Here is a 25,500-nt window from a genome sequence, read left to right on the forward strand (position 1 = left end):
GATCTGGAAGCCTGAGAAGGCCCAACCGGCAGAAGCCGCTGTGTACTGGGTCTTGCAGCCTGAATCTGCCCTGCTGCAGCCTTGCTCACTGCCTGTCCCTATGCCCCAAATCCCTCTATTGAAATAAAAAAACCCACCCCTGACCGCCCAGGATGCCAGAGCTGGGCAGGGCCTGAGAGACCCTCTGGCAAGCCAGCGTGGTGGGGCGGTCAGGGCACTACACAAGCTCTGTGTTCCTGGGCTGTGTCACCACGTGAGGCTTGGTACCTCAGCTTCATCATCTGTGCAATGGGGCTAAAAATCCCACCTGGCTCATAGGGATGTGTTACCTGAGCCGATGTAGGCAGAGTGCCTGCCTGGTGCCTGGCGAACCGCGCTGTGTCGTCCTTCGCTGTTTTTTCTCCGTGGGGCACCGCTGGCATTTGGACAAGACCATGCTTCATCATGGACTGTCCCGCCCACGTCCCTGCCTGGATGCAGGCTAGTAGCTGACTCCCTCCCTTCATGGTGATGACTGAAATGCCCCACAGGGCCAGGATGGCCTCCGGACTGTGTCTTATTCCAGCCCGTCCATTTTACAGATGTTAAAACTGAGGACTCCCTGGGGGACAAGCGTGGCCTCCAGCAGGGCAGCAGTAGGACTGCAGGGTGGGCTGCGACTCCTGCTCTTTCTTGTCTGAATTGCTTAGAACTGGCCTTGGCAGCCAGCACCCCACAGCACCCCTCACTCCCCAGAGCCACCTGGGAGAGGCCTCAGACAACTCTCACGGAGGTGTGAGTGCTCTTGAGGGGTCTGCATGGGTGTAGCTGCCCCTTGCCTGTATTTGACAGATCTTCAGCCCTCCCCAGAGCACTGACCCCCAGCCCTAGGTCACTGGGTCCTGGCTTCCCCAGGCGCTCTCAGCATGACCAGTGCTGGATTTGAGTCCTCACCCGCCTTGAGTGGGAAGTCACCTGGTCTCTCTGGGAGACTGCTTCACCTGCAGAAGGCTGCTGAGGAGAATTACAAGCCCTCCTCTTGGCCTCTGAGGAGCTAATGGAGGGGGCAGCATTTGGATGAGGGGCGAGGTATGAGGTGAGTGTCCAAAAGACGCTAACCGGAGAAGCCCAGGAGTCAAGGCTGGATCCTGGGGGGCGGGTCCCCATGCTTCCCTGCCCCTTCCAGAGCCCTGGAAGCCTCTGGTGGGGGGATGGTGGCTCTGAGACCCCCACTTGGTCTTCATGGAGGGACCAGGTCTCCAGCGAAGCCTCCCAACCCAAACACAGGCTCTTTCACACGACTGGGGAGACCGAGGCACAGATCGGGCGAGCGGCTCCTGGTCTTCATTTGACAGATGCACAGGGAAGGGGGCCTTGAAGTCGTCCCCCCACCCCAACCCCGCCCTGACTCTGCTTTCAGCCTTTCTCCCCGGGGCCTCCCAAGTCGAGGGGAGGGAAGTTGCTGGCACTGAGGGAAGGCTGGGCCCTGGGAAGGAAGCCCTGGGGAAATTAGCCCAGATTAGCAATGAGAATGAGGAAGAGCTGGTGTTCTCTCCTCTCCCCTTGCAGATAAATATTTAATCACAACAACAATAATAATGATGGTCATCATAATAATGTGCACTAGCTCAGGCCAGAACCTGAGCCCCCTCTCAGAGGGAGGAAGTGGCAAAGAGAAATGGAGAGATAAAGACCCCTGGGGTGGGGTGGGGGGCCCAGCAATTGAAAAGGAGCCTTCGCTGGGTTGACCCTCTGGTGGGGTAGCAGGGCAGCTGGGGTGGAAATGGAGGGTCCACCCTCCCCAACTCCGCCAGCCCCAGCTTCTCTTGGCCTTCAGACTGAGCAGCTCCCAGCCTGACTTCTTCTGAGGCCGTTTTCTTTCCTCATCTCCAAGTCCTCAAGGAACCTGTGTGTCTGGTTCCAGAACTGGGGGCTGGGCATTGGGTTCCAGGCAGCGTTCGCCCCCTGTGTGACTTGGGCCAAGTGCTCTCCTGCTTTGGGCCTTGGTGTTCCTATCTCTGAAATGGGTTGTGTCCAGCGGGGCCGGTTTTTGCGCGCTTGCCCCTTCCTGTGGGTGCCTGTTGAGAGGAGACCCCTCTTCTTCCTAGGTCTCCGGAGGTTCCCTGGGGTGTGTTCTCTGAGACCTCTGGTCTGGTGGCAGTGGGCACCAGGAACCTTCAGACATAACCCAGTTTCTGCCTTAAGTTCGCTCATCTGCACCAAAGTCGAGCGGCAGCAGAGAGGAAGCCAAGTTCAGGAGGTCTGTGGCGTATTTGACCACAACCTCCAGCATCTCCTGCTACCAGGCTCCTGATGAAAGATGCGAATAGCTAATGTCTTCTTGGGCTTCTCTGATTCTCTCTCTCTCTTTCTTAGGTTGGTAAGAGGAGAGCTCTGGAGCTGTTTTCTCCTTGATGCCAAGATCTGCCCAGCTAGGAGCACTCTCCACCTTTCACGGTCATCCACTGAGAACAGGCCTGAGGGACGTGGGGACCAAGACCAGAGCTTTGCTGCACCCCAGCTACTCCCTGCTGTCTGAGTGCAGCCTGTTCCACAACTGAGCATCGCCGGGGGCTGAGGAGCACCAGCACAGTTCTGGCCATTGGCCGCCCTCAGCCACCCTGCTGCTGAAGCCGCCCTGGAGAGACTGGTGGGGGCTGCTGTGCCCATGCTCATCCAGGCCGTGGGGCCTGGGGCCCGCCAAGGCTAGGAGCGAGGCCTGCCATTCATGGGTCTCTAGGGGTTTCCGAGATGCCTGGGAAGAGGGGCTGGGGCTGGTGGTGGGCCCAGTTGCCCCTTTGCCTGCTCCTCAGCCTTTCCGGGCCCTGGGTGCCTTCCTCCCTGGGGAAGCCCAAAGGCCACCCCCACATGAATTCCATCCGCATAGACGGGGACATCACTCTGGGAGGCCTGTTCCCCGTCCACGGCCGGGGCTCGGAGGGCAAGGCCTGTGGAGAACTCAAGAAGGAGAAGGGCATCCACCGGCTGGAGGCCATGCTGTTTGCTCTGGATCGCATCAACAATGACCCGGACCTGCTGCCCAACATCACGCTGGGCGCCCGCATTCTGGACACCTGCTCCAGGGACACCCATGCCCTGGAGCAGTCGCTGACCTTTGTGCAGGCGCTCATCGAGAAGGACGGCACGGAGGTCCGCTGTGGCAGTGGCGGCCCGCCCATCATCACCAAACCTGAGCGCGTGGTGGGTGTCATTGGTGCTTCCGGGAGTTCCGTCTCCATCATGGTGGCCAACATCCTTCGCCTCTTCAAGGTTAGTGCCTGCCCAGCTCCTTTCCCCTCTTCTCCTCCTGAATCCCTGGGAGAGAGTGTGTTGCCCCCCAGTACCCACAGTGGTGTGTGAGAATCTGGGGCTGACCTGCGTGTGGGCAGAGAGAAGGTCCCAGCTCGGTGGTGCTGACCGTGGTGCTGAAACAGCACCTGCTGCAGGCAGCCTTTTGATCAACTCTGCTCCTCTGCGGGGAATTCTGAACCAGGAGGGAAAGGAAGTGCTGCTGAACAACAGGAGGGAGGAGGAGACAGGCGGACAGAGATATAAAAAAAACCCCAGACAGATGGATGGACAGAAATATAGGTAGATAGAAAGGTACACAGGTTAAAAGATAGACGTAGACTGGAAGTGTGAATGTTGGAGATTGCCAGGGAGAAAAAGCAAGACTTCTGTTTTGACATTGTTTTCCAATAATTGCAATTCCCAAGAAAGATCTGTTTTTTTTCCTCTGGGTAGTTGAGAAAGCCCCGTGTGGCCCTCCCGCTCCACCTCAGGATTATAGTTAGAAAATGTGTCCTGGTTTTTTGCATGAGGCATTAGCTCTCACCCACAGTGACTGGAGCTGTGGACGAGAAAGGCCTGGAGGAGCGGGTGCCCTGGGTCCCCAACGGAGCTTCCCCGGCTCATTCCTTTCCTTCTGCCCCTCTTCCTTGCACACCTTTCTACCTTCTGGAGTCCCTCCCTGCCCCCTCTCTACCGCCCCCCTTCCTCTCTTCCTGGGGCAGGAGCTGCTGATTTGCAATTCAATTGGAGCCAAGTGCTTCGCTAAGCTGCTAAAACAACTGAAAGCTACCGGGTGGAGAGAAAAACATTACAAGCATTTTACCAATAATTATATGCCCGCTCTTCTCCGGGAGCCTCCTCGTTTGCTGTGTGTGTGTGTGTGTGTGAGAGAGAGAGAGAGAGAGAGAGAGACAGAGAGACAGAGAAAGAGAGGGAAAGAGGACAGGGTGAGGGGGGAGGAAGGGAGGCGCAAAGGGAGCCTTTGTGTCCCTCCTTCACCCTCATGTTAGATTCTTGGCCGCTGGAGTTGGCTCCTTGTCTCCTCAAAGTCTCCAGAGTTAGGGAGTGGACAGAGAGCCTTCTTGGCCTCATGCAGGGCGGGAAGTGCTGAGGCTGGAGCCCTCTCTCCTGGGCCTTTTCTGGAACCTGTTTGCCCAGTCCCATGATGCATTAGTACTTGGGGGCATTTCTGGGGAGGCTGGGGTAGAAGTGGGGTGAATGGTGTGAGTGTCCCGTGTTGGCTGTCCTGTCTAGTGGAGCAGGGTTGGAACTTTGCCACGGGCTGGTCGGGGCCACGGGTGCTGTGCAGCCCTTGACTTGGGGCCTTCTTCCTGGAGGTTTTGCTTAATGATCTGGATGAAAGCACTATTTTAGTTTTAAAAACAAATGCATCATGAAGGATGCAAAATCACGATGCAGAAGGAGACTTGAAGGAAACTTTGCCTTGGCAGTGGACAGTTTGAACAACCCCTGGGGAGCAGTGTTGCCTTGGTCATTCATTGGTGGGGTGGGGACTGGGAACCTGGTCCAGCCCCTCTGCCCAATCCTGTAGTGAGGAGGACAGACCCAGAGGGGAGAGGGAGCAGGGCTCAGTGGTCCCAGCCCTGGGCCTACTGAGGTTTGGGCCAGCTGAGTCATCGTTTCAGCCTGCCTGCCCCGGGGTTGGGAGGGGAGGTGACCTGGGCCAGCAGGTGTCATGGAGCAGAGGCCGCCTATCTGAGTGGGCACAACCCCCCACCTATGAGAAGGCCAGACCACAGGTGGGGCTGCTGCAGTGACTCTGGGTGTTTCAGAATGTGTTTTATAAGGACTTCCCTGGTGGTCCAGTGGCTAAGACTCTGAGCTCCCTATGCAGGAGGCCCCAGTTCCATCCCTGGTCAGGGAACTAGATCCCATAGGCTACAACTAAGAGTTTGCAAGTTAGAACTAAAGATTCTGCATGCTGCAAAGACGATGGAAGAGTCCGTGTGCCACAACCCAAACCTGGCGCAGCCAAAGGAAATAAAACAGATACAAATAAATATTAAAAAGCATTTTGTAAAAATGTTAAAACAACATGATCAGGCCCTTGGGGCTAAGACATCAGTGAGGGTCCCACCCCACTGTCTCCCAGAGGAGAGCTAGTACCCACTTTATAGGGAGGTGGGAGACATCAAAGGAGCTGAGAGGTGTCACTGGAAAAAGGGTCTAAGAAGGGCTGCTGTCAGCATCAGGCCTTGAAGCGGGTTCTGGAGGCCCCCTGCGGGAGTGGGCTGCGACTTCTGAGCTGACCCCTCCTAGGATGGAAAGGTCTCTGGTGAGGAGGCCTGGGGCCAAAGGGCCTCACCTGCCAGGGGACCTCAGGTGTTCCTTCTCCCCAGACCATCCGGTCATATGTGAGTGTGACCATGGCCTCCGTTTTGTCTGCACCTCCTGAGATCACAGGGAGATGAGCGGGTGGGAGTGGGAGTCAGGAGACCCCCAGGCTCACGGAGACTGAGATGGGACTGGGAGGGAGAGGCTTAGGGGAAGAAAGCGGGGAACAGAGGGGGCTCTTGGGAAAGGAAAGTGGGGGAGTGGTGGGGGGGATGGGAGAGAGCCAGAAGGAGACAGCTGGCTGTGGTCCGAAGTCCCTGGGTCCCTTTTAACAGTGTTAATGTTCCAGGCTGGCGACAAGAGGGCTCCTCAATAATTAAACTGATAGAAATGAGAGGCTGGGCGAGAAACTGAAAAGCCATTTACAGAGGCAGAAAGATTGAACTTTGGGGAGGGAGGTCAGGAGCAGAGCCTTGAGCAGGAGAGGGTGAGGGAGGGGCCTCTCGAGGCTGGGGAAGCTGCCATGCTAGGGGTCTGTTTCAGAGGGCACCGCCGTGCCCAGCCCGCTCCACCAAGGCCATTAGTGGGGCCTGCTGGGAACTCCCCCAGAGGCTGTGCTTACAGCTCTCTCCTTCTCCCACGAGGTAGATTTCTGGTACACAGCTCAGAGAGGGTGATTTCCTGCTAGGAGAATGCTCATAGGGTTCCATCAAGGCCAGGGTAGGAACAAAACTCACACCTGCCAGAGCTTGGAGGGGCAACTTGTGTCCGACAGCAGTGGACACTGAGCCCCGATTGAAAGATGGGCCAGGGCTGGGGGTCAGGTCCCACACTGCCTCTGCAGAGCCACAGGGCTGGACATGGGTCTCGAACCTAGGCCTTCGTTCAGGATCAGAAGCCCTGACTTTGGGGTGCTGTGGGTCTGACAGCTTGTATTCTTTACCCTTCTATTCCCACTCCCACTTTCATCTTCATTTTGGCTCCATTCTCCTAGGACAGGGAATATTGATGCAGGTAAGGAATACATTTTGGAGGAGAGCCTAACCCAGAGGAAGTGGCTTGTGTGGTATCATGTTGTGGGGACAGCCCAGGTTCTGAAAGCAGTCAGGTCTGGGTTTGAATCTCTGTGCCACCAGAGTTACCTCACCATGTCCACCACATCCAGTCACTGTATCAGTCATTTACACCATAGTATGAATGAGCCAATCTGCTCTTTTCCTGAAAGCAATATTTCTGGGAGGAGAAAGGTCATAGGAAGTGCCCTGGAAGAAAGCAGTTTTCGAATCCTTGACCCTGTAAGAGCTCAGAAGGATCCAGAAATAATCGCATTGAGTCTCTCATTTTTGAAGTGGAGAAATAAGCAACTGAGGCTTGAAGATGGGAATATGAGCTAGAATGGTGATTAGGAAATTGGACACTGGAGGGACTTCCCCGGGGTCCAGTGGCTAAGACTCTGCACCTCTCATGTGGGAGCCCAGGTTTGATCCCTGGTTGTGGCACTAGATCCCGAGTGCTGCAACTAAGACCCGGCATCGCCAAATTAAAAAAAAAAAAAAAAAGAATTTGGACACTGGGGCCAGACCACTTTGCCACCTTGGCAGATCATTTAGCCTGTTTGTGCCTCAGTTTCCTCCTTTGTAAAATGGGGGTGACAGTGGTCTCCTCAGCCGGGTGTAGGAATTAAGGGTTAATGTCCAGAAAAGACTTGCCTGGTCGGTGCCTGGCACACAGTCAGCCCGCAGGAAATGTCACTGCACAGCTTGTAGCCGGACTTTAAGTCAGCATGAGGGACTCCGTCGATGTGGAAGAGGCTGGACTGGGTGGGCAGGGGACAGACGGTGACCTTTGCGGCTGATCCTGGAGAGGCCCCACCATCTGCCAGGCGGTGCAGTGTGGAGCCTGAGTGGCCAGCATAACTCGCAGATAATGAGGGTTTCTGCTGTCACCACAGCGGGGCCTGAGCACTAGGGATGGGCTGGAGTGGAGGGAGGGCAGGAAGGGGCCGCAGGAGGGAGGGCGGAGGGGATGCTAGCCAGCAGGCGGGGGCAGGTGCCCGCTTCCTAGGAGAGGCCGGGCCAGGACCGTGGATGCAGGGTGTTGGCCCTCTGTGTGCCATGCCAGCCTGCCTGCAAGGGCCTGCCCCTCCTGGGGAGGGAAGCGCTAGGAGGGTTTGGGGTGCTTGGGCGTCCCAGGCGGCGCAGTGGTAAAGGATCCGCTCGCCGACGCAGGAGACGTGGGTTCAGCCCCTGAGTTGGGAAGATCCCTTGGAGGAGGAAATGGCAACCCACTCCAGTGTTCTTGCCTGGAAAATCCCGCAGACCGAGGAGCCTGGTGGGCTACAGTGCATGGGGTCGCGAAAGAGTCAGACGTGACTGAGACCCAACATGAAAGTGTGTTAGAGAAAGCTGCCTGCCGGGTGCTTGGCTGACCAGCCCAGCCAAGGGGAAACGTGGCTCAGCTGATACCAACGCTCTGTTGAGGACGTGGCTTTTGTGTCTTCAAAATGTTTGCATTGCACAAGCAGCAGTGACTTTGGAGAGGGTCCGCCCCCTCTCCCGCGGCCTGCCTGTCTGCCGTGAAGACAGCTTCATCTTTCTAGGGCCCAGGCAGCAACCTTGATGGCGTTTTGACCTCCCTCTGTGTGCTGTCACACACGCTGCGGGCTCTCCTTTTGAACGTGTCCTGGGAACTCCCCGCCACGGGTGCTCTCTCACCTGGGCCCTGCTGAAGCCTCTCTCTCCTCTCCCTGCTTCCAAACAGGTCTTTCCACAGGCAAACCTTTGCTCCGTGGCCAGAATGATTTTCCTCAAGGTCAAATCCATCCAGCTCACCCCCCCACTTAGACTTTTCCTTGGCTTTGTGTTGCTCTTTGATTAAAATGCAAACCTCCACACTGCTGGCCACTCTGAGAGACCCTGTGATACCTGGTGCCCTGACCGCATGTTTCAGCCTCTCCTGGGTGCACTCTGCACCCGTCCCACTGCTTTATGTTGCTTGAAAACACCGGCTGTTTTCCCACCACAGGGCCTCTGCACCTGCTTTCCGCTCGACAGCGGGACATTGTAATGTCCTCCTCCTACTCTGATGCTGATCCTTCTTATTCAACCTAAAGTTTAAATGGACTGTCTTCAGAGGAACACCGTCCACCCCCCAGTTATTCTATCTTATTTTCACATCTTCCCCTTCATGACCTTCACCACAATTTGTAGTTACGTCCGTGTTTCTTTGTTTCCCTGTTTTTCTTGGCTTCTCCTCCGGCCTGCTGCCTGTTTTTGTACGACCTGTGAGAAGAGAATGGTTTCCGTGTTTCAGATGGTTGGAAAAAAAAAATAAAAGCAACAAGTCATGACACAGGAAAATTATGTGAAATTCAAATTTCAGTGTCCGTAAAGTTTTATGGACGCACAGCCGTGCCTGTTCATGTACGCTGTCTAGGACTGCTCTTGAGCTACACCCTTGGAACTGAGTAGATGAGACAGACGCCATCAGCTGAGCCCTGCTGGCCTGTAAGCAGCACCTATAGGACCCCAGTGGAGGCCAGGCCCATGGGGGCCCTCGGGAAATCTTAGCTGAATGGACTCATGGAGAGCAGGGCTCCCCCAGGTCTCCCCAGACTCTGCGATGATGGCAGGGTGGCCTGGTCTGCAGAGCCTGCGTGAGCCTCTGGCTGTGGGGCTGAGTGTAGCTGAGCCCGTCTTGCTGTGGGCTCCAGTCACTGCCCGCCGTCGCTCCTGGTGCCCACCGCCGTGGTGAGCCCTGGGCCACCTAGATGTGTTTGTCTAGATGTGTTTAGGCACTAAGTCATGTTAGACTCTGTGACTCCGTGGACTGTAGCACACCAGGCTCCTCTGTCCATGGGATTCTCTAAGCAAGAATACTGGAGTGGGTTGCCATTTCCTTCTCCAGGGGATCTTTTTGACCTAGGGATCGAACCCAGGTCTCCTGCACTGCAGGCAGATTCTTTAACCACTGAGCAGCCAGGGACACTGCACAGGACACCTGGTTGTGTTTCGTTGTTATTGTTCAGTCACTCAGTCGTGTCCAGCTCTGCAACCCCATCGACTGCAGCACGCCAGGCCTCCCTGTCCTTCACCGTCTCCTGGACCTTGCTCAAACTCATGTCTATTGAGCTGGTGATGCCATCCAACCATCCCATCCTCTGTCGTCCCAGTCTTTTCCAGCATCGGGGCTTTTCCACCCTCCAAATACCTCCAGCTCCTCTATGGAATCCCTTTCACTTAAGGTTTTGTTCCCTGTTAAAACATACCTCCATGTCCTACTGTTGGCTGTTATTAGAGATTTGTCCCAAGAAGTCTCGCTCCGCAAATGTGTGAGGAGTGAATGAGGGGTTCTCCTGAAGAGGTTGTTGGGGTACAGTAATCCCAGCATTCACACAGCACACTTCCTGCGTCAGGGCCTGCCCCAGTCCTCACAGCACCTACCCAGGGTCGGTGTGTGGTGTTTATCCCCGTTTTACAGATGCAGGGCTGAGGCACAGAGAAGCTAAGCGGCTTCCCCAGGTCACCGGCTAGTCAGTGGGGAGCTCGGGGAGGAGCCCCGGCGGCTGCATCTTTGTACCACTTGTTACTTTTGCCCTTCTGCTACTCTGCTGTCCTTCCTCTTGGCCATCAGGTAGGCTTGGTGAGACCTGGCCCCATGCTCTCTGTGCGGCCCCTGCTGAGCCTCAGTTTATGCATCTGTAAAGGAGTGTGCAGGTCCTCATCTGGCAGCAGGGATAATGTGGGCAAAGCCTTTAGCAGGTGCTTAGATGGTGCTGGTGTTGCCAGAGCAGGTTGGATGACACTGAGGGGTGAAGGTGGGGGAAGTGTGGGAAGTGACCTGAGGGTCACTTGGTGAGGGTGACTGTCAAGGGCTGTTCCCCTGCGGGGAGGATCAGCCCTCCCTCTGCTGTTACAGACTCTCCTTCCCCCAAACCCTAGGTGTCTCTTTGTGGTGGAAATCTGGGGAGGGGGCCCTCAAGAGCCAGGGTCAGGCCCAGGCCTGAACCGAGCGGGGAGCTGGGTGAGGGGAGGGAAAATGCAGCCCGGGGCTCTATCCCGAAAGTCCCTCCCTGCGGGTGCTCTCAAGCCTGGCGGCTCATCATAGTCACCTGGGAACACTGGACTCCTGGGCCTCCAGCTGCTGAGGAGCCCTGAGGCCCGGTCTGCATCTGCAGACCTGTAGGGAGGCTCGGCAGGCCGCTGGACAGACCTCTGAGCCCTCCTCCGTGTCCAGTGTTCCTGTCCCATCTGGCTTCTCCAGGGAGCGCTCCTGCCCACCCTGCAGCCCTCTAGAGCCCGCTTCCTCCCTGGTGTACCCTTCGGTTGCAAGACCTGTCTGAATATGGGAAGTTTGGGGGTGGAAGCAGGACAGTTTCAGCCCTGGTCACTGGATCAGCAAACAGGCTTATTATGAGGGATAGAAAGGAGTGAGTGGGGGCTTTTCAGGGCATCTGGGTCAACTTGCTGGAGATGCGCTGGAAGGAGGTGAGTGACACTGTGGAGGGGCTGAACCTGGGGAAACTCAAGTTCATGACTTCCGGTTTCTGGCTCCCTGTCCCTGATCTGGACCTTGGTTGACCCATGTGGAAGAATCCATTCACTGCGGACTTCCCTGGTGGTCCAGCGTCTCAGACTCCTTGCTCCCAACACAGGGGGTCTGGGTTTGATCCCTACCCAGGGATCCCCTATGCCTAGATCCCACATGCCTCAACTAAAGATTCCTCATGCCACAGCTGGAAAATAAAAAGATCCTGCCTGCTGCAATGAAGAGTGAAGATCCTGAGTGCTGCAGCTAAGACCTGGCATGGCTAAATAAATAAATAATACATATTTAAGAAAAGAATCCATTCACTCATTCGTTCATTGATTCACTCACTGAATCTGTACTGAGCATCTCCTCCGGGCCTTGCTCTGCTGGCACGGTGGTCTCCATCTGGCTGCACGTTGGAATCAGCTGGGGAGTGTAAAATACCCAGGTATCCAAGCCTCATCGCAGGAATTCAGGTTTAAATGCTATGAGACGGGGCCTGGGCTCCCCAGCTGATACTCATGTGCAACCCAGGTGGAGAACCGCCACGCTAAGCAACTTTATCCACCAGGAAACGAAGCAGATGGGGGCCTGGCCCTTGAGGGTTTCCATGTTTGAAGGGAAGGCAGGCAGTGAACAGGTAAAACGCGTAAATGTGTAATTGTCAGAGGGGAGCAGGTCCCTGCAGGACAAAGCCAGGAAGTGGCTGGAGAGCCATGGCGGGTGGGAGTGCCCGTTGAGAGGGGATGGCTGGAGGTGAACTTTTTTTTCTTTAAACTTTTTATTTTGTATTGGGGTATGGCTGATTAACAATGTTGTGATAGTTTCAGATGAACAGCAAAGGGATTCAGCCGTTCTCCCCAAACCCTCCCTCCCATCCAAGCTGCCACATATCATTAAGCAGAGTTCCATGTGCAACAGTAGGTCCTTGTTGGTTATCCGTTTTAAGTATAGCAGTGTGGACATGAGGAGGTGGACTTTTTGAAGAGGGGACATTTGTGCATAAACGTGAGCGAAGAGGGTTGTCCTGGGCTATCTGGAGGGAGAGAGGTGCAGGGAACAGCACGTGCAAAGGCCCTGGGGAAGACTGTGCTTTGTTGACCCAGGAGCTCAAGCAGGAGGACCCAGCGAGCTGGGGGCAGGGAGGGGAGGACCAAGCGGGCTCTAAAACCCACGTCCTGTTCCTTCTGTCTACAAAGGGTATTGGGGGGGGGCACCAGGACTTTGGTGACCTTGGCAAGTCACTGGTTCTCTAAGGAGTTCAGTTCCCTCACCTATAAGACAGGAAGGTGCTTCCTGACCAGTCCCTGTGAAGCCGCAGAGGCGATGGGGAGGAGACATAAGGACGGAGCCCTCCGTGTGGGAGGCTTGTGCTTCCCCTGGGCTCTTCCTTGCTGCCACTCACTGCCAAGCCCCCGCTACCTATTCCAACTCCTCCCCCTGCATTTCCCACCCGCCCCCTCCGCCCCTGCTCTCCCCACCCACCCCCTGCTGGCCTGAGGACAAACAGAGCTGGAGACTAGAGGGAGACAGGTGGGGATCCTCAGGGAAGTGGCAGTCAGTGGTTAAAGCCTGTGCCCTGGGCCAGATGGCCTGGCTCATACTCCTGCCCTGCCATTCATTATGTGAGAGGCATCTCTTTGTGCCTCAGTTTCCTTGTCTATAAACTGGAGCCCTTGTTGCCCTCACCTCACAGGGCCTTGTGAGGGTTACATGAGGAATACACAGAAAGTGCTCAGGGCGGTACCTGGCATAGAGACTCTGGATACTAGCTGAGTCCCTGGTCATGAGGGTCAGCCCACAGCAATGGCCTTAGAGGCAGCCACACAGTGGGCCCCTCAGATCCAGGCCCCCAGATCACTCAGCCTCTCTGGACCTCACCATCCATCTGTAAGTTGGGCAGAGTCACTACCTTTCAGGGTGCAGATGTTGAGTGATAAGAACGGGCAGCTGAAAGCATGGTGAGCGCACAGTAGGGTCAATAGTTTTGTTCTCTTCTGCTGTCAGCATCCAAGGGGCCTTTGGGGGGGCTGTGGTCTGAGCCACGGCAGGGTCGGGGCTCTGTGGGGTGGAGGGGCAGGTCACTGGCTTTTGTCTGAGAAATGACTGGTGAGCGCACCCAGGTCTCCCTGTGAGATGGCCCTGGGGTCCTCCCGACTCTCACACTGTTAGGTGAGGGGGATGGTAGGGTGTCTCCAGCTCCTCCCTTGGGGGAGGGCTGAGGGTCCCCTTACCAGAAGCCTTCCACAGCTCAGGGGCCTGCGTCCTGGGCCTGGCTCTGCTGCTGACTCATTGTGTGGCCTTAGGTGGTTGGCTGCCCTCTCTGTGAGCGAAGGGCGTGTGATTAAGTGGGCTCCGACCCTGGTCCTTTACCTGGAGCCTTCCCTGCAGGAGCACTCAGCTCACTCCCCAGGGTCCAGGCTGCCACCCTGGGCCTTCCTGGATCGTGGGCCAGGCTTTCCAAAGACCACCCCCGTGACTATGCCTCGACCAGGCCCTCCTCCTCGAATGCTCTTCTTGAGGTCTGATGGGCAGAGTCTGATTCCTCCAAGCCCTGACTCAACATCCAAAGGCTTTCCTGACCCCCAAGGGCTGAAATCCTGGGGGTACACTGGGGGGTCTCTCCTGTGGCACTTGTGGGTCTCCCCGAAGTTCACCAGCATGTCGAGGGCAGGATTAGGGTGGTTCTCTCTTGGTCATCCCCTCATCCCCAGTGCCTGGCCTGAAGACAGACAAATCAGGGAGCCTGCCAGCCTTGGGACCAGGTGTTGGGGAACTGGCCCTGCCGGGGCAGGGGCGGGGCTCTAGGGGCTGGGGGTTGAATCCACCACACAGCCCCCGCCCACCCTGGAAGGAGCTGTGTGCTTTTCAGTTCCCTCCCAATTTATTAAACTAGCATGTTTATGACTGAGAAAATGAAAAGAAGGCATATTCTACTTTATATTCCCATTGACCTTTAGCTTGCCCCTGGCTCAGAGGCCCTGGGCTGGGCGGGATGAGGAGATGCAGGTGCAGCCTTCGGTAGCTGGGGGAGGGAGCGGGGACGCCCTTGGTCTGAGGCCCTCTTTCTGTGCCTGGGTGCGGCTCTCTGCCTCATTGTGTCTGTCGTTCTGTTTTCCTCCATGTCCTCCTCCTCTCCCTCCGGGTCCCTTCTGGACTCTCTCTGGCTCTGCCTGGTTCTCTCACCAGGTGACCTGGGGCGGCCTCCTTCTAGAAGTGTGGTTCAGGAAGGAGCTGGAAGCGGCTGCCAAGCCCACCTGCTCCTGGCCACGCGCCCCCCAGCCTTGCGCCCATCCTGGACGCCCGACCCATGCAGGCTCCCCTCCCTTGACCCAGGGCGTCCCCGACAGAGCTCCAGAAAGCCCCTTGGAAGTAGGCCTGGCCAGGGTCAGGGCTCCACTTTGCCGGCCTGCGGGTGACTAGGGCTGCCTCTGCGTCCTTCCCAGCGGAGACCAGGCCAGGCACACGCGTGTGGGCCTGCTTCCAACGGGGAATATCCCGGTTCGGCCACAGACTGCTCGGTGACCTTCGGCAGGGCACATAACCTCTCTGAGCCTAGTTTCCAGCCTGTGCGATGAGTTGGAACGCTGTAGAGCGGCCAGCCAGAGAAGGCAATGGCAACCCACTCCAGTACTCTTGCCTGGAAAATCCCATGGACGGAGGAGCCTGGTAGGCTGCAGTCCATGGGGTCGCAAAGAGTCGGACACGACTGAGCGACTTCACTTTCACTTTCCTGCATTGGAGAAGGAAATTGCAACCCACTCCAGTGTTCTTGCCTGGAGAATCCCAGGGACGGGGGAGCCTGGTGGGCTGCCGTCTATGGGGTCGCACAGAGTCGGACACGACTGAAGCGACTTAGCAGCAGCAGCAGCAGCAGCAGAGCGGCCAGCACCGGGCCTTGTACCCAGAGGTACTGCTGGAGGGACCGTAGCCCTGGTGGGGTGCCCTGTGCGCATGCGTGAGGCGAGGCTGGCGGCTCTCCCTGCCCCTCCCCCTCTTGCCCCTCCTTTCCCCTCCCCTCCCCCTCCCCGCCTCCCTCCCTCCTCTCCCCTCCCGCCTCCCTCCTCCCTGGGCCTCGACTTCTCCCTGCGGTGCCAAGAAGGGCCCCAGGATGCTCTGCTCAGCGCCGTCCCAGCGCCGGGGCAGTGATGGGGCCACAAGGCCAGGACCCAGGGAGATGTAAACCATCACAGCTGAGCTGTCTGGAGGGCCTGTGAGCCCCACCCCTGCCCGGAGCAGAGTAGGGAGGGCCCCAACGGTCCTCCGTGCCTCCTGTCAGGGCTGCACAGTCAAGAGAGGCGACCTCCTCCTCTTCCCCCCCCCCCCTCCCCGGCCTGTGCCAGTAACGCTGGGCGGTAGGGGTGCCTGCGGTCAGTGCCTCCCCCCCACCTCCCGGGCTGAGCAGCGCCCCACAACCAGGGTCAGGTCCTGGAAGCTGCCGGAGTATCCAGGGTGGCTCCCCTCAGGGGGACAGGAAGATGGCAATGCTTAACCCTTAGAAGTGAATTCAAGGTGGGAGATTCGAGGTTTAGGCCTGGGTGGTGGGGCTCTGAGGGATGTGGCTTTCAGGGTTAGCTCAGTTCAGAGAAGAGACCAGTGGAAAGTGGGGTGCAGGGATGTGGGGTGCCCCCAGCTCGCACAAAGAGCCCCGTTTATTTCATTAAAGATGAATGGCATCCTTCATGTGGGTCTGACAGGAAGGAATTTCCCTCTCCCACCAGGCATCATATATTTTAATAATGTACTCTTTCAAGCATATGGGAAATTATAGAGAATAAAATAATGAACTGCCCCTGGCTTTGTCAAATATTGATATTTTACTCTAATTGTGTCAAAACTTTTCCTTTTAAGAAAGAAAACATTGCAAATGTAATCAGAGGTCCCCGCTTACGCCTCCTCCTACTCCTCTTCTTTCTCCTCAGAGATAGCCCCCAACCTTCTCCTGGATGAGTTGTTTTTAATTCCTTTAGTTCCTGTGCACTTGAAAAAAAATATATATACACGTGTGTGAGCTTAGTCACTCAGTCGTGTCTGACTCTTTGCGACCCACGGACTGTAGCCCACCAAGCTCCTCTGTCCATGGGGATTCTCCAGGCAAGAACACTGGAGTGGGTAGCCTTTCCCTTCTCCAGGGGATCTTCCCAACCCACGGGTCAAACCCAGGTCTTCCACATTGTAGGCACATTGTGGATTCTTTACCATCTGAGCCACCAGGGCAGCCTAAGAATACTGGAGTGGGTACCCTAACCCTTCTCCAGCGGATCTTCCCACCCCAGGAATTGACCGTGGTCTCCTGCATTGCAGGCAGATTCTTTCCCAGTTGAGCTACCAGGGAAGCCCATATATATGCATGTATCTCTCCATAAATGATGCTTGGCTCTGTTTTGCACGCGGTAGGATGATGGATACAGGATCATACATGTGTGTTCTAGGGGCGAGTAATGTCACACTGCTCGGGTTTGCCTGTTTTTAAACATGTTTGTTTATTTGGCTGTGTCGGGTCTCAGTTGTGTCACGCAGGGCCTTTTGTTGAGGCACACGGACCCTAGTTGTGGTTCACGGGCTCTAGGGCATGCAGGCTCAGTTGCCCCATGACATGTAGGATCTTAGTTATCTGACCAGGGATCGAACCTGCATCCCCTGCGTCGGAAGACAGATTCTTAACCACTGGACCACCAGGGGAGTCCCTCTGAGGTTTGCTTTGTTCTCCTTTGTCGTGTAGCTCTCCACTGTGACAGTGCCCAGCGTCCGTTCCGTGTGGTCATCTGGGCAAGTTCCCTGATGGTCTCTCTGTGTGACTATCTTTGCCAGTGTCTCCTTGTGCTCTGGGAGAGTTTCTTGTGGGTCTCGCCCAGGAGCGGAATTACAGACTCATGGGCAATATGCCTCTTTCACTCTTCCCAAGGCTACCACATTGCTCCCCACATTCTGTGCCAGGACACTGGTTTCCAAACCTGCCTCACCACTGGGATCCCCAGGGCCTTGTTAACCCAGGTGTTGCCGGGGTGCCTGGGCCTGAGCCAGCCCTGTAAGGAGACTCTCAGGGTGTGGAGTCTTATTTTATCAGCCCCTGGGGGCTTCCTGGACCTGCTTTTAGAGCTGCCCCTCCTGGGTCTGCCGTGTTCTCACTGTGCGACTTTGGGCCAGTTGCTGGATCTCTCTGAGCTGGGGTACCCTCATGTATAAAACAGGGATGACGGTGATGGTGAGGAATCAGTCAGGCTGGCCCTCACCTGCTAGGGTGTAGCCTGTGGTGTCCAGGGTGGCTGCAGCCCGGCTGGGCTCTGGCTTCATCCGGAGGAGGAGTGTCCCCTCTGATGCCCCCTGTGAAGTCAGGCTTGGATTCTTTGTTTTGCTCAACAAGCATCAGGGCCCCTGCTTTGTGCAGACTGTGCCATGCTCTAGAAACACGAAGTCTGGGCAGAGAACCCTGAGCTTGGGCATTAAATGGGCAGTGATTCAGTGACAGACACGAGTGCTCTAATGGGGGCGGGCTAGGTGCCCTGAAGGTGGGTGAGAGGGGCCCCTTGACCCGCCTTGGGGGAGGGATCAGGGAAGGCTTCCTGTAGGAGGACAACTAGCTGAGGCGCACCAGCCAGGAGACAATTAGCTAGGTTGGGGGCATGCTGGTGGGCAGGGGAGGGCATTCCAGGCAGAGGGATCTGTGTCCAGAAACTTGGTGGTGAGAGTAAGAGGTGGGTGGGGGAGGCCGGCGTGCCAGTGGGGGGTGGCTGTGCTGCCCACCTGGGTGCGGGGCTGGGGCAGACCAGGCACCTGCCTTCCCTGCAGGGGCTGCTCTTGACTGCGGGGTGGGGTGGGTGGGGTGGGAGGGCGGCCCTTGGTCACAGCTGGAAGGGGTTTATGGGAAGCTTGAAGTGTGAGGAAATGTTAAGTGCCTTCTAAGTACTTTGATTACTTTAAATTGCTTAAGTGGTTTCTAAGATGGTCCTAAGTACCCTGGTGACACAGACACAAAATCAATTAGGAGAGCACACCACACTCACAGGGGGAGAGAGCCCCTCCCCTGCCTCCCCTCCCCCCTCCCCCCTCCCCCCTCCCCCGGGCCTGGACCCAGACCCCCTCCTCTCTCCTCCCAGCCCCAGACCACGGGTCCCACGCCCCTAGTGCTGGGCTCCCCTGACTTTGGGTCCTGGCCTCCTTCCCAGGCATCTCAGGTAGGGTGAGAGGGGTGGGGGGAGAGGGGGTGCGGTCCTGAGAGGGTCTCCTGTAATGATGCTTCTCTCTCCTGAATGAGACTCCGTCTGGCTGCGGGGCACCTGGAGCACTCTTGGGGTGGCCTCCTGGTCAGCGAGGGCATCACTGTGTGAGCGTGTCCAGTCTCCTCTGGGGGCCCAAGCTGGACCCCAGCCCCCCTTGGGGGCCCGTACCCTCCCTGTGTGCCTTCCAGAGAGCTCTCAGCCTGGGCGTGGCTGCCGTGTCAGCCTGTTCCAGGCACCATTCACCATCATGTGGGGTGTGTGTGCACACGCGTGTTCCCCACCTCCATTTTCACGCACTCACAGCCCCCACTGGGTGAGCTCATGGCGTGTGGCTCCCAGGACTGCCTGCCTGCTTCCCGTCTCCTCAGGCCTGACCCTTGCTAGTTTCTGATCTTGTACTTTTATAAAACAGCCTCGATGGGGGACTTCATGATCGGCCGCTTCACACATCTCTGTAGGGGGATTCCTACTAACGAGTGCTGGGCCAGAGGGCAAGTGTGTGTGTAACTTCTTGCACTCTTGTCAGCGAGGGGTGAGGGCTGGACTCGATGGTGCCCGGCGGCCAGGACCGTGGCCCCAGAGGCGGCCCTGTGCCCGGTTCTGACTTGGCATCCACGCAGCCTCGGGTAGCAGGTTGTGGGAGGAAGGGCCAAGCTGGACACTGGCCCCCAGCTCAGGACCTGCCCAGAGGAGCCAGTGGGCTTGTGTGGCTGGGGTGGCGTGAGGTTTCTGAGCCTCCTCCTCGGCCATGTCTGTGCACGTCCAGTGGACCCTCTTTACCAGGAGATGTGGCAGGGAAGGCTGGGGTGCTGGGTGAGGGGAAGCAGGAGGTGGGAGGGCCCTACTTAATTGGAGTGGTTATCCTGGGAGTGACAGGTGCGCAGGTGCTCTCTGGGGGGGGCGGGTGGAAAGGTGGATGTGGCAGGTGGAGCGTAGGAGGCAGAATCAGGTGTCCATGGGATACTGTGGGCGCCGGACCCAGGGGTAGGGAGAGGTGCCCAGCTGGACTGCAGGACTGAGGCTGGGGACTGTGGCTTCGCTTGATTCCTGCTCAGGATGAAAACCCCCAAAGCCCAGGAAATTCAGCTCTGGGATTGCAATCTAGTGTGGTGGCTGAGGGAGGGGGTGGGCAGGGGGCCAGGCTGGCAGGGAGGGGAGATGACCTCACTGGCACCATTTGCTGTGGACACGAGGGCTGCATGGGGAAGGAGGCAGGAGCCCTGGCCTCCCAGAGTGGCATTGCTTTGGCAGCCTGTCTTGTCCACCTTGACTCCAGCGCCTGCCACTGCCTGTCTACTTCTCCTGGGTCCCTCCCCAATTCCCCCACCATGTACAATCTGTTAGCCTCTGCTTCAGATGTTCCCTCAGCCCCTGAAGAATGTGCTGTCCATCTTTTCTTTACATTAAAAAAAAAGTCAGGTATAACTTATACACAGGAAAGTACAAACTTCAAGACACTACTTGATGAGCTTCTATAAATGTATTAATGCATACCTGTACGGCATCAAGATACAGAAAGATTCAGAACATTTTCAATTCTCTAGAACATTCCTCGGAGCCCCTCCCAGTCCATATCCCTCTCTCCCCAAGGCTAATTGATAGCCTGATTTCTAACAGCATAGATTAATTTTGCTTGGTTTTGAGCTTCACGGAACCAGAATCATACAGTTGGGCTTTTGCTTGTGGTTTCTTTCACTCACGTTATCTGTGCGATTCCCCCACGTAGTTGGACATGTTGGTGATTTTCTCTTCTTCATTACTCTGTACTATTCCACTGTGTTGGGACTATTGCAAACAATAGCTTGTTGTACAATAGTTCAGCATTCATTTACCCATCCTGCTGGATGTCTGGGCTGAAGCCAGTGTTTGGCTATTAGGAATAAAACTCTCCTGAATATTTGTGTATATGTCTTTTAGTGGACGTAAGTGTTTACTTATATTATATTTATAAATGTTGGTATATATGATTGCTGACTCTTTGGCTGCATGAATGATTAGATTTAGGAGGAACTGCCAAACATTTCCCCAAAGAAATGATACCTTCTGGCTACATTTTATTTTGCTTTGGAAATTCCACTTTTGCTTCGAAAGCCTGTCTCAAATGCCAGCTCTCCTGGCATCCTGATGGATAACAGCACTGGTCACTTGTGTGTCAGCTCTGAAGACGCAGCTGTGTCCCTCTTCTCTGTTCTATCTGTAGGGCCTGGAGCCTCATGGGTGCTTCGTAAAATGAATAGATGAATTTACATGCCTGGCCCCGTGTCTGGAGTTTCACATAGGTTATCTGATGTGAGTCACTGGCTGGGAAGTCGGTAGTCATGGCCCTGTTCTCCAGGTGAGGAAACTGAGGCTTGTCCGGAAAGCAGGGGAAGCCCGCAGCACTGTCTCCCCCCGAAGCCTCTGCTCATTCCACAGCTCTTGGCGGCATGTGTTTGGAATTTCTTGCTCTTTTTCAGCTCGCCCACTTTGATTTCACTCGGCCTCATATTCTAGTCCGGGGGTTGTTGAATTAAATCTCGTGGGTGACCTAGTTAGCTTGTGACCCAGCCAGCTCCTGAAGGATCTGTCAGCTTTTCCTCCATCCTGAGTCTGTGCCCTAGAATCAGGGCTTTCCATGTTGGGATGGGGTGGGAAGGCCGAAGAAGCCCACCTGTATGAAATTAAAGCCCTTTTCTGGCATGGCCAAAATCCCTTTCCATCGGGTGTGACAATCCCAGAGACCACAGGCTGGCCACCGTCACTCGCATTTTCCAAGTGAGAAAACTGGAGCCCAGGCAGGTGATGTGACCTGTCTAGAGTTGTCACGGAGCCTGGGATGAGGGCCTTGGCCTTGAACTCTGGCCTTCCGGGCATGTGCTGTAGTGTTGTAGGGGTGGTCTGAGAGCTGATGGAGAATGGGAGTTAGGCTGAGAATCCAGCAAGGGTTGTCTCTGGGCTGCTTTGGGGAGCTGGAAAGGCTCTTTCAGGTCATTGATTTACTAAGTGCTCTTTTAGAGCCCAGAAAGCTCTGCTGGGTGTTTCAGGGGCAGATCCCCAGAGGAGCCTGGAGGCCACTGTCCGTGGTCCTGAAATTGGACTTGGTGGTTGGGGAGCAGAGGAGGGCGGTAGAGCTGGCCTTGGGGGCGCTGTGGTGTCCCAGGAGGTGTTATCCTGCCAATTTTGGTGGGAGCTGGGCATGTGGCTGGGCAGACGGTGCGGGTGCCTTGATATTTTAATTGAAGCCTGGAGACACAGTTGCTCTCTCTGCTGCGCTAACAATGTACAGAATAAATAATTCAGTGGTGGCTGTGTTGTGCCTGCTGTTCCCACCCATGGGGGTGGCCACACATGTGCCCAACATGCAAGCTGCCGGGTGAGCCAGGAGCTGCTATTATGGGCTGGTGGCTGGGCCAGAGGTGGCACGTTGCCATTCTAACAGAGCTCTGGTCACCTCTCAACCTCTGAGAATTGGTATCCTCCCAGGCAGCTCCTGAGGAGAGGTGAGTGGAACGTGGGGCCAGCTGCTCCCATGTGCTGCAGTTAAGTGGCACTTAAAGGTCCGTTTGTCCTCAGAGCAGCCTGAAATGGCAGCAACCTGGAGGAAAAGCCCCTCTTAATGGGCATTCTCCCTGGGCTGTGTTTGAACGGGTTCCATTGGATTCAGCAAATATTTATGGAGCTCTAAGTTTATGCAAGATACCGGAGCAGGTGGTGGGGATGGGAGAAAGTGCCAGTGAATAAATCTGGGTCCTTCCTGGATGGGGTGGTAGGACATGCATGTGATTTGTCACAACTCAAGTTGGAGGTGTGGGAGGGCTGTGGTGGAGGCGCAGGTGAGGGTGTGAGGGGGCTCAGAGGAGGGAGAGGTCAGTTCTGACAAGGCATGCATAGGTGGCTGCCTGGAGGAGGTGTCCTGCAGGCAGAGAGGGAGCCATGACGGTGCTCCAGTGGAAGGGACAAGTATGGTTGGAACTTCAGGTGTGTCTGGTATGGATGCAGCAGGGCTTGTGACCTGGGAGAGGGTCACTGGAGAGAGAGTTGGGAAGGATTAGGAGCCAAGGCCAAGAGTGTGGATTTGATCCAGTAGGATGGTGCCTTGGTCCGGTTTGGGGTTAAAATATTCCTTTGGGTGTGGAATGGAGGGTTGGTTGCAAGTTAAGACCTGAGGCGGAGAGAGTGGTTAGGAGACCAATGGAACATTTCAGATTGGAGGTTATGGTGGCCTTAAATGTAGTGTTATTCGTTCACTCATTCATTCCTTCATTTGCCAATCAGTGGGTCATATGTTAGACTAGGTTAGGAATAGAGCAGGGAACAAAATCACATGCAATCCTTGCCCACATGGAGCTGGCCTTCTAGCAGGGGAGAAAGACAGTAAACATGCCATAACTCACGTGGCGACAGGTGCCATGGAGGAAAATGGCAGAGGGCCAGAGGTTTCGAGAGTGACGGAGGAGGCAAAGGGCTAGTCTACGGTGGTCAGGGAAGGGGCTTTTGAATATAGACTGAGGCAAGTGAGGAAGGGAGCCAGGTGCCTGGCTGGTGTGGGGGTGAAGGGCACGGCCGGGGTCAGGGCCCCAAAGCTGGAGCAGCCCTGGTCCATCTGAGGAATGTGGAGACTGCTCGGAGAGGAGAGTGCTGCTGAGCTGGGTCCGCAGGAGCTCTGGGTCCCGGGACACAGAGTGACTGTCCACTCCAGGGGCATGAGCGGCCTTTGGAGAGTCTTAAGCAGAAAGTGACGGGATCAGATTTATGGTTTCACAGGCTGCTGTGTGTGGACTGAATGTGTCGCCATGTCCGAGGCAGGCACGGAGGAGTTTGTGTGCAATGGCCCTCCCTCCCTTTCTCCCCTTCTGCCAGGGACAACCAGCCCCCTGCCCTCTCCCCAGAAGGCCCCTGAGGGGCTTCCCGGAGGCCTGGCAATTCTGCAGAGCCCTGTTCTTCCTGCCCCCTGCCCCACACCCTTGGTCCCCAAACTTGAGCTGCCACAGCTGGGACCCCCAGCCTGCCTCGATGGGCCTGGTCCAGGGCCCTCTCTGAGCCCCAGGCACCACGCGTTGAGTATCATGGCAAATGTCTCCCTCACGGAGCTGGTGTGAGGTTTAAGTGGGAGAATGTCTGTGGAAGCAGTAGAGGGGAAGCCGTGATTATTATAGATGTCAGAGCTGGAGGGCAGAGCAAACGAGAATGGTCCAGGGGGGGCCCAAGAGTAGTTATTTAGGAATCTGTGACTCCAGCCCTGGCTGGAACATACGTGGATTCAAAGCCTGCAGGGAGGAGGTGTTTAGGGAAGCGGATGCTGGACAGACTGCTGAGGAGATGGAGGGTGCGGGGCGCACCCTGGCCCTGAGGGTGAGGCAGTGACCCCTGATGCCTGGGCCCTAAGCTGGGGACTGAGTCCCATCCCTGCAGGAGGTACTGTCTCAGTTTCCCCTGTACCCTGAGTGCCCTCCAGCCCCTCCCCACCAAGAGGTGGGAGCCAGGAGGGTGTTTCCTCTTACAGCCTGCTGTGGGCATCAGGAGGGGCGGAGTGGTCCCTGCAGTCAGGCCTGAGCTGACTGGTGACTGGGGGCTCCCCAGTTTCTCTGTGGGGTGGAAGATGGGGAGCGTGAGCAATGCCCCCGCCCCCCAAATGAGGACACTCCAATGCGCACAGCAGGCTCCATCCCTCCCTGGGACGGTGGTTGAGTTAACTGTTGCTTGTATTTCTGGCCCCTGGAGGAGGGCATGGCAACCCACTCCAGGATCTTTGCCTGGAGAATCCCCACGGACAGAGGAGCCTGGCAGGCTACAGTCCATGGGGTTGCAAAGAGTTGGACACGACTGAGCGACTAAGTACCCAGCATGTGTTTTTGGTTGAGAGCTGGCAGTGAGGCCCAGACTGGGGGTGCGTTCATGGCGGGGCTGCTTCTGGGGAAAGCCATCCAATTGCTGTGGGGAGCTGCGGGCCTGCTGAGGTCCTCCACGCGCCGCTGATAGAGCTGTGAGCAGGGAGACACTGCCTCCCTGGGGCAGGGGCACGGGGAACTAAAAGAAAGGGCCCGTTTAATTTAATTCTGTGTTTTATTGCTTGTTGGATAAATAACCTTCATTAAGATGGAAGGTGGGGGATGGACCGGGAAGTTTGATTAATTTCGAGCTGGTTTCTCATTTGTTAATTTTCTCCCAGTTCAGCAGGATTATTAAAACAAATTATAGACACTGCTCTCTCCTCCCTGGGCTGGAGGGGAGCTTGGTTCACAGGGGGACCCCGCTCCCCTTTTCTACTACAGTTATTTAGGTACAATTTGGGGTGAGGGACAAGGCCTTCTCCATCTCAAGGTCTCTGGACAAGGCCCTCGTTTCCTGTTGGGGGTCTTCATGTCCCTCAGTCTCATGGAAGAGCTGGATATGGAGGGAATGGCAGGGGGTGCTGGTTAGCCAGGGCACCCCACCTCCAGCAGGGCCTCTTGGGGTGAGGGACAGACTTGCCAAGTCCAGCCGCCACCTCCACCCACGCTATTCAGGGTAGCAGGGCAGGTGGGCGAGCATGGCGGTTAGACACACAGCCTCTGGGCGCCCCCTGTGGTGCCCAGTCCCTTGGCCCCCGTCCACCCTCACTGACCCTGTTTAGGCCCATTAACCCTCACCCACCTTGGACCTGCAGACTGGATCTCCCGTTGGATAGATCGGCCCCAGAGAAACTGCCCCTTGCTGGGTGGTAACGGGCGACCGTGGTCAGCTCTTTCCTGCTCACTGTGGACAGCTGAGAATTCCAGCTGCTTGATGGGCAGCTGGGCAGGTGATGATGTATCAGGGGATGTTATGAACATTCTTTTGTGCTCCCCAAAATGTACAGTAAATGCTGTCCCTGCTGCCCCTGACAGTACTGATTATATTGGAGTATGTGTGTGTGTGTGTGGGCACACACATTCACGTTTATTTATCACCATGAGCCACTGTCAGCGTGTGTGTGCTTGTGTGTCTGGGGTGTGTGTGTGTGTGACCCAGGGTGTGCCCGTGTGAGCTTGTGTTCCTGAACATGGGGCCAGGTGTGTCAGGGACCCTCAGGTAGACCGAGTGTGTGTGCCTGGCTCAGAGCATGCGGCGTGTCTCTAGGTGTATCTGGGTGACTCAGATGTACTGATACTTCTGTGCATGTGTGTGTGTGCATGGCTGTGTACCTGGGTGTCTGTGGAGTGGCCTGGGGTGAGCGCCTCTGTGCGTG

At 56.3% G+C, this 25,500-nt stretch overlaps 1 protein-coding gene across 2 annotated transcripts in view; it reads left to right on the forward strand.

The window, feature by feature from the left end:
- GRM4 (glutamate metabotropic receptor 4) overlaps positions 1–25,500 on the forward strand; it is a 114,906-nt gene that overhangs the window by 8,446 nt on the left and 80,960 nt on the right. For both annotated transcript variants that reach the window (XM_070360659.1, XM_070360660.1), the window contains exon 2: positions 2,356–3,249. In XM_070360659.1, the coding sequence (XP_070216760.1) occupies positions 2,731–3,249 (519 nt within the window). In that variant the 5' untranslated portion in view covers positions 2,356–2,730. The remainder of the gene's footprint in view (positions 1–2,355; positions 3,250–25,500) is intronic.

This window comes from Bos mutus, chromosome 23 (assembly GCF_027580195.1).
Source record: "Bos mutus isolate GX-2022 chromosome 23, NWIPB_WYAK_1.1, whole genome shotgun sequence".
Lineage (NCBI taxonomy): Eukaryota > Metazoa > Chordata > Mammalia > Artiodactyla > Bovidae > Bos > Bos mutus.